Source organism: Oncorhynchus tshawytscha, linkage group LG23 (genome assembly GCF_018296145.1).
Source record: "Oncorhynchus tshawytscha isolate Ot180627B linkage group LG23, Otsh_v2.0, whole genome shotgun sequence".
NCBI classification, from domain to species: Eukaryota; Metazoa; Chordata; class Actinopteri; order Salmoniformes; family Salmonidae; genus Oncorhynchus; species Oncorhynchus tshawytscha.
The window spans coordinates 4,497,701-4,510,531 of record NC_056451.1 but is presented as its reverse complement, the minus strand read 5'-3'; the positions used below and the strand labels follow the sequence as shown (position 1 = coordinate 4,510,531).

At 41.4% G+C, this 12,831-nt stretch overlaps 1 protein-coding gene across 3 annotated transcripts in view; it reads left to right on the top strand.

The window, feature by feature from the left end:
• Positions 1-12,831, top strand: part of LOC112223129 (zinc finger protein 236) — a 109,709-nt gene that overhangs the window by 24,633 nt on the left and 72,245 nt on the right. For all 3 annotated transcript variants that reach the window (XM_024386108.2, XM_024386107.2, XM_042304463.1), the window contains exons 9-10: positions 541-712; positions 2,553-2,825. In XM_024386108.2, coding sequence (XP_024241876.1) covers positions 541-712; positions 2,553-2,825 — 445 coding nt within the window. The remainder of the gene's footprint in view (positions 1-540; positions 713-2,552; positions 2,826-12,831) is intronic.

Below are 12,831 nucleotides of genomic sequence, written 5' to 3'. Positions count from 1 at the left end.
TGGTTTTCAACTTGGTTTTGAATGGGAATCGGTTTCTGGCTCATTTAAATGTGGGACCAGGCTTGGGCTTCAGCTCAGCAGGCTTGGGCTGGACCGGGATCGAACTTTCAGTTATGCTTCTGATGAGAACTCCATTCGGGTCTCGTGTGCAGTCTGGCAGTGTCAATTATGCGTGTGCTTTGAATTTGTGATGACTTTGTGAAGTAAATACGCTAGGCTAAAGGATTCTATGCAACAACTTGTTTGGATAATGTGCTATTCTATTTTTTGCCTATCTGCTGCTGCGCGTGTTGTGTATTTCGGGGAATTGCATTAGTGAGACATTGGGGGAAAGTGTTGTAATTTCCCTTTTTTGGGGAAGTGTAAAGAGTGGGCCCAGGACAGTCCCGGGATCCCGGTTACCGATGTTAATCCCTAGTGTCATGAAGCCTAGCTCAGCATACAGCACATTATTGCCCAATACTATGGATGGGAAAATGTACTGATACATGGTATTAGTCACAGTTTTTGTTAAACCCTGTCACCCCTGAACCCACACAGCAAGCCCTGGAGAACAGTGGGTTGAGCGTGGTTCAGTCCCAGACCAACAGAGTGGCCAGACAGAGCCATGCCTCCGAGGGGGCTTTACCTGACAGTAAGAAGTTACCAGGCCAGGACAAAACCACCAAGAAGGAGAAGAAAAGTATCTTCAGAAAACCTGTACAGATGCCAGGTAGGGCATACCCCAAATAACGTCCATGTGTGCTTGTGCATGTCACCGTCTCTCAGTTCCATTTCAACTCCATAAATTTACTTGCTCATTAAATGTCCATTGACCATAAACCGGTATATTGCACACAGTGCATTCGGAAAATATTCAGACCCCTTCCCCTTTTCCACATTTTGTGACATTAGCCTTATTCTAAAATGGGTTAAATAAAAGGTGTTTCCTCATCAATACCCAATAATGACAAAGCAAAAAAAGTTTTTAAATTTTTTTAATTATTAAAAAACAGAAATACTTTGTTTACATGTATTCAGACCCTTTGCTAGTAGACTCGAAATTGAGCTCAGGTGCATGCTGTTTCCATTGGTCATCCTGAGATGTTTCTACAACTTGATTGGAGTCCACCTGTGGTAAATTAAATTGATTGGACATGATTTGGAAAGGCACACATCTGTCTATGTAAGGTCCCACAGTTTACAGTGCATGTCAGAGCAAAAACCAAGCCATGAGGCCGACGGAATTGTACATAAAGACAGGATTGTGTCCAGGCACAGATCTGGGGAAGGTCTGCCAAAAAATGTCTACAGCATTGAAGGTCCCCAAGAACACAGTGGCCTCCATTCCTAAATGGGAGAAGTTTTGAACCACCAAGACTCTTCCTAGAGCTGGCCACCTGGCCAGACTGAGAAATCGGGGGAAAAGGGCCTTGGTCAGGGAGGTGACCAAGAACTGACAGAGTTCCTCTGTGCAGATGGGATAACCTTCCAGAAGGACAATCTCTGCAGCACACCACCAATCAGGCCTTAGTGGTGGAGTGGCCAGATGGAAGCCATTCCTCATTAAAAGGCAAATGACAGCCCACTTAGTTTGCCAAAAGGCACCTAAACGACTCTGACCACGAGAAACAAGATTCTCTGGTCTGATGAAACCATGATTGAACTACTTGGCCTGATTACCAGACGTCACGTCTGAAGGAAACCTGAAACCATCCCTGCGGGATCGAGGGGAAGATGAATGGATCTAGTCAGGATCGAGGGAAAGATGAACAGAGCAAAGTACAGAGGTCCTTGATGAAAACCGGCTCCAGAGCACTCACAACCTCAGATTGGGGTGAAGGTTCACCTTCAAACAGGACAACGACCCTAAGCACACAGCCAAGACAACGCAGGAGTGGCTTCGGGACAAGTCTCTGAATGTCCTTGAGTGGCCCAGCCGGACTTGTACCCAATCTAACACCTCTGGAGGCACCTGAAAATAGCTGTGCAACGTCGCTCCCCATCCAACTTGACCAAGCAGAGAAGATTGGGAGAACCTCTCCAGAAAACAGGTGTGCCAAGCTTGTAGCGTCATACCCAAGAAGAATCAAGGCTGTAATTGCTGCCAAATGTGCTTCAACAAAGAACAGTGTAAAGGGTTTAAATACTTAAGTAAATGTGATATTTCAGTTTGACATTTAAAAAAATAAATAAATGTGCAAACATTTGCTTTGTCATTATGGGGTACAAACAATTTAAATAATTGTTGAATAAGGCTGTAACATAACAAAATGTGGAAAAAGTCAAGGGGTCTGAATACTTTCCAAATGCGCTATATAGTGAGAGTTTCAATTGATTCCCTGAATTGAAGTGTATTTGGTCTCAGCTCTGTGCCTGCTCATCTCATGTGGGACCAGTGTCATATCCATTAGGGCACCCTATAACAAAACGTTTTGAAACATAACACAAAAATGAATGGTTGTTATTGGACAGATCCAGGTAGTCTCTCCCTGTTTCAGTCCATTTTCTTCCGTTTGATGCCTAGTAGAACACAACCCATGTCACCTCTTTCTGTCCCCCTCTTCCCCTAGGCTCCATCAGGGAGGAGAACGGCGTGCGGTGGCACAGCTGCCCTTACTGCAACAAGGAGTTCAAGAAGCCCAGCGACCTGGTGCGCCACATCCGCATCCATACACACGAGAAGCCCTTCAAGTGCAAGCAGTGCTTTCGCGCCTTTGCCGTCAAGAGCACCCTTACTGCCCACATGAAGACGCACACAGGCATCAAGGCCTTCGAGTGCCAGTGCTGCATGAAGTGCTTCTCCACGTCGGGAAGCAGGAAAGTCCACATGCGCCTACATACAGGTGAGTGATATTATTGTGTTGTTATTATGGAGTGGTATTTTGATTGTATTCGTAGATACACATTTAGTTCCTGTTGGCACCTATATCATTCCATAATGGTCATGCATGTGACTGTGTTGTCAGGTGTGCAGGAAGGTTGCTTTTGTACATAATTCTGAATTTGTGATTAAGATTTATTATGATTAACGTTGGTGTCATAATCTGGTTGACGATTTAACTTGATTACATCGATTTATTAGACTTATAAGGGGGAAAAAGTCCTATTTTCTTTTATTAATTTGTCCTATTTGTCCTCTTGTTTTTTTGTGTATTAATTACAATGCCTTCAGAAAATATTCACACCTCTTGACACAGCCTGAATTTAAAATTGATTAAATTGAGATTTTGTTTCACTGGCCTACAAACAATATATCCCATAATATCAAAGTTTAATTATGTTTAGAGATGTTTATACATTCATTAAAAGCTGAAATGTCTTCATTCAATAACTATTCAACCCCTTTGTTATGGAAAGCCTAAATAAGTTCAGGAGTAAAAATGTTACATAATAAGTTGCATGGACTCACTCTGTGTGCAATAATAGTGATTGACATGATTTTTGAATGACTACCTAATCTGTGTACCCCACACATACAATTATCAGGTTTCTTAGTTAGGGCTGTGGAGGCGACGAAATTTTGTCAGCCGGTGATTGTCAAGCAAATAACTGTAGGTCTCACGGTAATTGACCGTTAATTAACATAAACACATTCAGCATCTCCTGGCTTCCACACAGCCTACAAGCCACTGATACAGATCTTTTGAACATCTACATTTTAAAAAGTCTAATAAATCCATGTAATATAGCCTACACCTTCACAATAAATACATTTATTTATTTTAGACAGGTCTAAAGAAACATGATATGAAGAAAATGTAGTTTATTTTCAAAAGAAAAGGACGGCATACTTTGAGATGTCCTTATGTTAGATCCTGATCTGGCTATGCCATGTGGCTGTGGGCTACACTCGTTCATTTAGCAGACAAGATTTGCTTTGAATTCTTTGTCATTATTTTATAGTGTGAAGAATCCAATTTTAACAAAGTTGAATAAAATAGCTATTCTGTGTTGAGCAGTTAACAAAGCGATACGGTAGGTACTCCTATATACCTAATTTAGAGTTATTAATTTAACTTTAGTTGTTCTACAGACGTTGGGCTATATGTGTTGATTTTAATACATTGTAAGGCTGCATGATGCGACTCTAATGATGATTTGAAAAATCTAGCTTGAAAGGAATGAGCTCTGCTTTGTTTTTTTAGCGCAAGCTGTACACGCCCTCAGTCTCTCATTCAAAATTTGAGAAGCACTTGATAATGTCTTTGTGTGGCCATAATGCACCCTAAAAAAATTCCTGCCCTTTGCGGCCCTTCTCCGAATCACCTCTCACTCACACGGCTCTCCATCACGTGATCGGGTCGTTCTCACAGACTACAAGTGAAGACAGACACATCGGGGACGCAACTGCGCACGTTCTTATCCAATTCCGAGATGCATATTGAGGATATTGGAAGAACTGTCCACATTTACAGTACCAGTCAAAAGTTGACACATTCAAGGGTTTTTCTTTTGTTTTTACTATTTTCAACATTGTATAATAATAGTGAAGACATCAAAACTATGAAATAACACATGGAATCATGTTGTAACCAAAAAAGTGTTAAACAAATCAAAATAGTTTTGAAATTTTAGCTTCTTCAAAGTAGCCAAACTTTACCTTGATAAAAGCATTGCACACGTTTGGCATTCTCTCAACCAGCTTCACCTGGATTGTTTTTCCAACAGTCTTGAAGGAGTTCCTACATATGCTGAGCACTTGTTGGCAGCTTTTCCTTCACTCTGCGGTCCAACTTCTGAATTAGATTGAGGTCAGGTGATTGTGGAGGCCAAGTCATCTGATGCAGCACTCCATCACTTTTATTGGTCAAATAGCCCTTACACAGCCTGGAAGTGTGTTTTGAGTCATTGTCCTGTTGAAAAACAAATGATAGTCCCACTAAGCGCATGGGATGGCGTATCGCTGCAGAATGCTGTGGTAGCCATGCTGGTTAAGTGTGCCGTGATTTTTAAATAAATCACTGACATTGTCACCAGCAAAGCACCCCCACATCACCTTCTCCATGCTTCACGGTGGGAACCACACATGCGGAGATCATCAGTTCACCTACTCTGCGTCTCACAACGACATGGGGGTTGGAACCAAAAATCGAATTTGTGCTCGTAAGACCAAAGGACATATTTCCACTGGTCTAATGTCCATTGATTGTGTTTCTGGGCCCAAGCAAGTCTCTTCCTCTTATTGGTGTACTTTAATAGTGGTTTCTTTGCACCAATTCGATCATGAAGGGTTAACGCGGTCTCCTCTGAACAGTTGATGTCTGTTACTTGAACTCTGAAGCATTTAATTGGGCTGCAATTTCTGAGGCTGGTAACTTTAATGAACTTATCCTCTGCAGCAGAGGTAACGCTGGGTCTTTCTTTCCTGTGGCGGTCCTCATGATAGCCAGTTTCATCATAGCTTGATGGTTTTTGCGAAGAAACGTTCAAAGTTCTTAAATTTTCCGGATTGACTGACCTTCACTTCTTAATGTAATGATGGACTGTCGTTTCTCTTTCCTTATTTGAGCTGTTTTTGCCATAATATGGACTTGGTCTTTCATCAAATAGGGCTATATTCTGTATACCACCCCTACCTTGTCACGTCACAACACAACTGATCAAACACATTAAGAAGGAAAGAAATTCCACAAATTCATTTTTACAATGCATGAAGCTGGTTGAGAGAATGCCAGGAATGTGCAAACACTTTTTTTGGTTACTACATGATTCCCTATGTGTTATTTCATAGTTTCATAGTTTCTACCATGTAGACAATAGTAAAAAAAAAAAAACTTGAATGAGTAGCTCCAAACCTTTGTCTGTCAACAAGATGAGTAGACCTAACGAACAGCAAAAGCACCAGCCTATGTCAATCTACTATCCCCTATAAGACAAGTTGACCTATTCTGTGCGAAAAGTAAATATTCCATACATAGTCTGGGACAGTTTTGGGACACAATAGATCACAAATTAATACAACCACTAGCATAAAAAAAACTGTTTTACTCAATGAGGCTGAAGCAACAGATCAGAACGTTTAGCTTAAAATGTTGATAAGCTATTTGGCTATTTCTTCACATTATAAGCTCAGCAATACGCACGCAGTTGTAGGCTATATGCGCAAATCTTCCATTAGCGGGGACATCACCATTATCAAAAGTGACCGCAAATGCAAATATGCATGTAATGCCTTTTATTATAAAGGTAACTTTTTTTGTGGTGAAAATGATCTTCCCCAAAGTTGAAACTTGCGTTGCTTATGTAAGGTTCTACACCCCATGCCAAGCAGATTAATGTGGTTCATTTTAAGTCACCTTAAAGTTATTTAAGTTATTTGGCCACTTTAGTTGTGATACAAACCTTATCAAAACATATAGGCCTATGGGCTAGGCTACATGAGTTGTGTGATTTTGAGTAGAAAAAGTTGCACAAAAAAAAGGCATTGTTTCTTGCCTTACGCTGGGGCATCATTCACAAGTGATAATATATAATTCACATGTGATATGCTAATATTGGCACCCATCAGACTATTCTAAATGTAATCTTGTATTTACATATACTAAATAATATGTGTGTGGAATTTGATTAAGAATGGATCATTATCATGCCCCTGTCTCAAAACAGGGGCATGGGAAAAATATCTCTACAGTTAAATAACGAATGGAGGATTTTCTTGTGGTTAATTTTCATGCCAGCCAGGTAGGCTATACTCCTCTTGTAAAGATAAGCAATGTGCTTGATATTTGCTTAATATTAGGAAAGTTGAGAAATTAAAATAGTAGGCCTAGCCTATAGAAAGCTGATGGGATCCTCTTTTTAATATAGGCCATCACTCTGTTTTCTCACACAATTGCATAGCCTACAGAACTGTTGCGCAACATGAGCTCATGGGCTCTCATGAAGCGTTTGTTTAGATTTTCGATTAAATTTGCATTGATGTCAGAGTGATTAGAGGGACAATAGAGTGCTGAGTACCAGTCAGTTAGCAAGTTTGGCAGGCTGCTAATGAAAATCAGCAGCATCAGAGCTTGGAGAAGCCTAATTACCGTGACTAAATGGTTATGTGGATTTGACTGCCTTCATGACTCGTGACCACCAGTGTGGAGATAATACGGTCACCGCAACAGCCCTACTCTTAGTCGATCAGTGGCCATGCACACCTCCAACTCAATCATCAAGTTTGTGGACGATACTACAGTGGTAGGCTTGATTACCAACAACGACGAGATGGCCTACAGGGAGGAGGTGAGGGCCCTCGGAGTGTGGTGTCAGGAAAATAAGTTTTAAGTGTCTCGGCGTACACATCACGGACAAACTGAACACAGAGACAGTCGTGAAGAAGGCGCAGCAGCGCCTCTTCAACCTCAGGACGCTGAAGAAATTTGGCTTGTCACCAAAAGCACTCACAAACTTCTACAGATGCACAATCGAGAGCATCCTGTCGGGCTGTATCACCGCCTGATACGGCAACTGCTCCGCCCACAACCGTAAGGCTCTCCAGAGGGTAGTGATGTCTGCACAACGCATCACCGGGGGCAAACTACCTGCCCTCCAGGACACCTACACCACCCGATGTCACAGGAAGGCCGTAAAGATCATCAAGGACAACAACCACCCGAGCCACTGCCTGTTCACCCCGCTATCATCCAGAAGGCGAGGTCAGTACAGGTGCATCAAAGCAGGGACCGAGAGACTGAAAAACAGCTTCTATCTCAAGGCCATCAGACTATTAAACAGCCACCACTAACATTGAGTGGCTGCTGCCAACACACTGACTCAACTCCAGCCACTTTAATAATGGGAATTGATGGAAATTGATGTAAAATAGATCACTAGCCACTTTAAACAATGCTACTTAATGTTTACATACCCTACATTACTCATCTCATATGTATATACTGTACCCTATATCATCGACTGCATCTTTATGTAATACATGTATCACTAGCCACTTTAAACGATGCCACTTTGTCTACATACCCTACATTACTCATCTCATATGTATATACTGTACTCGATACCATCTACTGCATCTTGCCTATGCCGCTCTGTACCATCACTCATTCATATATCTTTATGTACATATTCTTCATCCCTTTACACTTGTGTGTGTATAAGGTAGTAGTTTTGGAATTATTAGGTTAGATTACTCGTTGGTTATTACTGCATTATCGGAACTAGAAGCACTAGCATTTCGCTACACTCGCATTAACATCTGATAACCATATGTATGTGACAAATAAATATGATTTGAAAAACAGATTCAGCCACAAAGACCAGATAAGTTTTTCAATGCCTTGCAAAGAAGGGCACGTATTGGTCGATGGGTAAAAACAAAAAAGCTAATTATAACCCTTTGAGCATGTTGAAGTTATTAATTACATGTTGAATGCTGTGTCAATACACCCAGTCACTACAAAGATAAAGGGATCAAATCAAACTTTATTTGCGCTGAATACAACAAGTGTAGACCTTACCGTGAAATGATTACTTACAAGCCCTTAACCAACAGTGCAGTTCAAGAAGAGTTAAGAAAATATTTACCAAATAAACTAAAGTAAAAAATAAAAAGTAACAGAATAAAATAACAATAACGAGGCTATATACAGGGGGTACCGATACCGTGCCAGTGTGCAGGGGTACAGGTTAGTTGAGGTCATTTGTACATGTAGGGGTGAAGTGACTATGCATAGATAATAAACAGCGAGTAGCAGCAGTGTACAAAACAAATGGAGGGGAAGGGGGGGTGTCAATGTAATAGTCTGGTGGCCATTTGATTAATTGATCAGCAGTCTTATGGCTTTCTTATGGCTTGGGGGTAGAAGCTTTTAAGGAGCCTTTTGGTCCTAGACTTGACCCTCTGGTACCACTTGCCATACGGTAGCAGAGAAAACAGTCTATGACAATTTTATGGGCTTTCCTCTGACACCGCCTATTACAGTTGAAGTTGGAAGTTTACATACACCTTAGCAAAATACATTTAACCTCAGTTTTTCACAATTCCTGACATTTAATCCTAGTAAAACTTCCCTGTCTTTGGTCAGTTAGGATCACCACTTTATTTTAAGAATGTGAAATGTGAGAATAATTAGTAGAGATTTTTATTTATTTCATCACATTCCCAGTGGGTCAGAAGTTTACATACTCATTCAGTATTTGGTAGCATTGCCTTTTAAATTCCAGGTAGCCTTCCACAAGCTTCCCACAATAAGTTGGGTGAATTTTGGCCCATTCCTCCTGACAGAGCTGGTGTAACTGAGGTTTTTAGGCATCCTTGCTCGCACACGCTTTTTCAGTTCTGCCCACACATTTTCTATAGGATTGAGGTCAGGGCTTTGTGATGGCCACTCCAATACCTTGACATTGTTCTCCTTAAGCCATTTTGCCACAACTTTGGAAGTATGCTTGGGGTCATTGTCCATTTGGAAGACCCATTTGCGACCAAGCTTGAACTTCCTGACTGATGTCTTGAGATGTTGCTTCAATATATCCACATTATTTTCCCTCCGTCATGATGCCATCTATTTTGTGAAGTGCACCAGTCCCTCCTGCAGCAAAAGCACCCCCACAATATGATGCTGCCACCCCCGTGCTTCACGGTTGGGATGGTGTTCTTCGGCTTGCAAGCCTCCCCCTATTTCCTCCAAACTTAACAATGGTCATTATGGCCAAACAGTTATATATTTTTTTCATCAGACCAGAGGACATTTCTCCAAAAAGTACGATCCTTTTCCCCATGTGCAGTTGCAAACCGTAGTCTGGCTTTTTTATAGCGGTTTTGGAGCAGTGGCTTCTTCCTTACTGAGCTGCCTTTCAGGCCGAAATAGGACTCGTTTTACTCGTTCACCATAATTTGCAAATAAATTCATTAAAATCCTACAATGTGATTTTCTGGATTTTTTTTCTTTCTCATTTTGTCTGTCATAGTTGAAGTGTACCTATGATGAAAATTACAGGCCTCATCTTTTTAAATGGGAGAACTTGCACAATTGGTGGCTGACTAAATACTTTTTTGTCCCACTGTATCTATACTTTCATATAAATACTTTCGTTTCCTCCAGCATCTTCACAAGGTATTTTGCTGTTGTTCTGGGATTGATTTGCACTTTTCACACCAAATTACTTTAATCTCTAGGAGACAGAAGTTGTCTCCTTCCTGAGCGGTATGACGGCTGCGTGGTCCCATGGTGTTTATACTTGTGTACTATTGTTTGTACAGATGAACGTGGTACCTTCAGGCATTTGGAAATTGCTCCCAAGGATGAACCAGACTTGCGGAAGTCTACAATTTTTTTTCTGAGGTCTTGGCTGATTTCTTTTGATTTTCCCATGATGTCAAGCAAAGAGACACTCAAGGTAGGCCTTGAGATACATCCACAGGTACACCTCCAATTGACTCAAATTATGTCAATCAGCCTATAAGAAGCTTCTAAAGCCATTACATAATTTTCTGAAATTTTCCAAGCTGTTTAAAGGCACAGTCAACTTAGTGTATGTAAACTTCTGACCCACTGGAATTGTGATAAAGTGAATTATAAGTGAAATAATTTGTCTGTAAACAATTGTTGGAAAAATTACTTGTCATGCACAAAGTAGGTGTCCTAACCGACTTGCCAAAACTATAGTTTGTAAACAAGAAATTTGTGGAGTGGTTGAAAAATGAGCTTTAATGACTGCAACCTAAGTGTATGCAAACTTCCGACTTCAACTGCATTTTGGTCCTGGATGGCAGGAAGCTTGGCCACAGTGATGTACTGGGCCGTACGCACTACCTTCTGTAACTCCTTACGGTCGGAGGCAGAGCAGTTGCCATACCAGGCGGTGATGCAACTGGTCTGGATGCTCTCGATGGTGCAGCTGTAGAACTTTTTGAGGATCTGGGGACCCATGCCAAATCTTTTCACTCCTAAGGGGGAATAGGTTTTGTTGTGCCCTCTTCATGGCTGTCTTGGTGTGTTTGGACCATGATAGTTAATTGGTGATGTGGACACCAAGGGACTTGAAACTCTCGACTCGCTTCACTACAGCCCCGTCAATGTTAATGGGGGCCTGTTCGGCCAGCCCGTAGTACACAATCAGCTACTTTGTCTTGCTCCAGTTGAGGGAGAGGTTGTTGTCCTGGCACCACACTGCCAGTTCTCTGACTTCCTCCCTATAGGATATCTCATCGTTGTCAGTGATCAGGCCTACCACTGTTGTCGTCAACAAACTTAAGGATGGTGTTGGAGTCGTGTTTGGCCACGCAGTCATGGGTGAACAGGGAGTACAGGAGGGGACTGAGTACATACCCCTGAGGGGCCCCAGTTTTGAGGATTAGCATGGCAGATGTGTTGTTGCCTACCCTTACCACCTGGGGGTGGTCCGTCAGGAAGTCCAGGATCCAGTTGCAGAGGGAGGTGTTTAGTCCCAGGGTCCTTAGCTTAGTGATGAGCTTTGTGGGCACTATGGTGTTGAACTCTGAGCTGTAGTCAATGAACATTATTCTCAAATAGGTGTTCCTTTTATCCAGGTGGGAAAGGGCACTGTGAAGTGCGATTGAGATTGCGAAATCTGTGGATCTGTTGGGGCGTTATGGGAATTGGCGTGGGTCTAGGGTGTCCGTGATAATGGTGTTGATGTGAGCCATGACCAGCCTTTCAAAGCACTTCATGGCTACCGACGTGAGTGCTACGGGGCGGTAATAATTTACCTTTGCTTCTTTGGGCACAGGGACTTTGGTGGTCTGCTTGAAACATTTAGGTATTACAGACTCCGTCTGGGAGAAGGTGAAAATGTCAATCAAGACACTTGCCAGTTGGTCAGCGCATGTTTTGTGAACACGTCATGGTAATCCGTCTGGCCCCGCGGCTTTGTGAATGTTGACCTGTTTAAAGGTCTTGCTCACATCGGCTACCGAGAGTGTCATCACACAGTCATCCAGGATCCTTCCTAACTCAGATGCAGGAGAGGAAGGAAACTGCTCAGGGTTTTCACCATAAGGTCAATAGTTGACTAAAACAGTTAGAGTTTAATGGCTGTGATAGGAGAAAACGGAGGATGGATCAACATTGTAGTTACTCCACAATACTAACCTAAATTACAGAGTGAAAAGGAAGCCTGTACAGAATACACATATCCTGTATAAGGCACTAAAGTAAAACTGCAAGAAATGTGGCAAAGAAATGAACTTTATGTCCTGAATAGAAAGCATTATGTTTGGGCAAATCCAATCCAACACATTACTTAGTACCACTCTTCATATTTTCAAGCATGGTGGTGGCTGCATCATGTTATGGGTATGCTTGTCATCGGCAAGAACTAGGGAGTTTGTTTTTTAGGATAAAAAGAAACAGAATTTCCAACTGTCACCTAAAACACAATATTAAATATACACTGGAGTTGCTTACCAAGACGACATTGAATGTTCCTAAGTGGCCTAGTTACAGTTTTGACTTAATTGGGCTTGAGAATCTATGGCAAAATTTGAATGTCTAGCAATGATCAACAGCCAACTTGACAGCTCTTGAAGAATTTCAAAAGAATACATATAGAATACAAATAGAATGCAAATATTCTACAATTCAGGTGTGCAAAACTTAGAGACTCACCCAGAAATTGTTGATCATTGCTAGACATTTTCAAATCTTGCCATAGATTTTCAAGCCCAACGCTGCCTAAGGTGACTGTAACGTGTATTGACTCAGGTGTGTGAATACGTATGTAAATTAGATATTTTTGTATTTCATTTTTAATAAATGTGTAAAAAATTATGGGATATTGTGTGTAGATGGGTGAGGGGAATTTTTTTTTTAAATGAATTTTGAATTTATTCTCTAACACAACAAAATGTGGAATTAGTCAAGGGAATACAGTGAAAGCATTGTATAA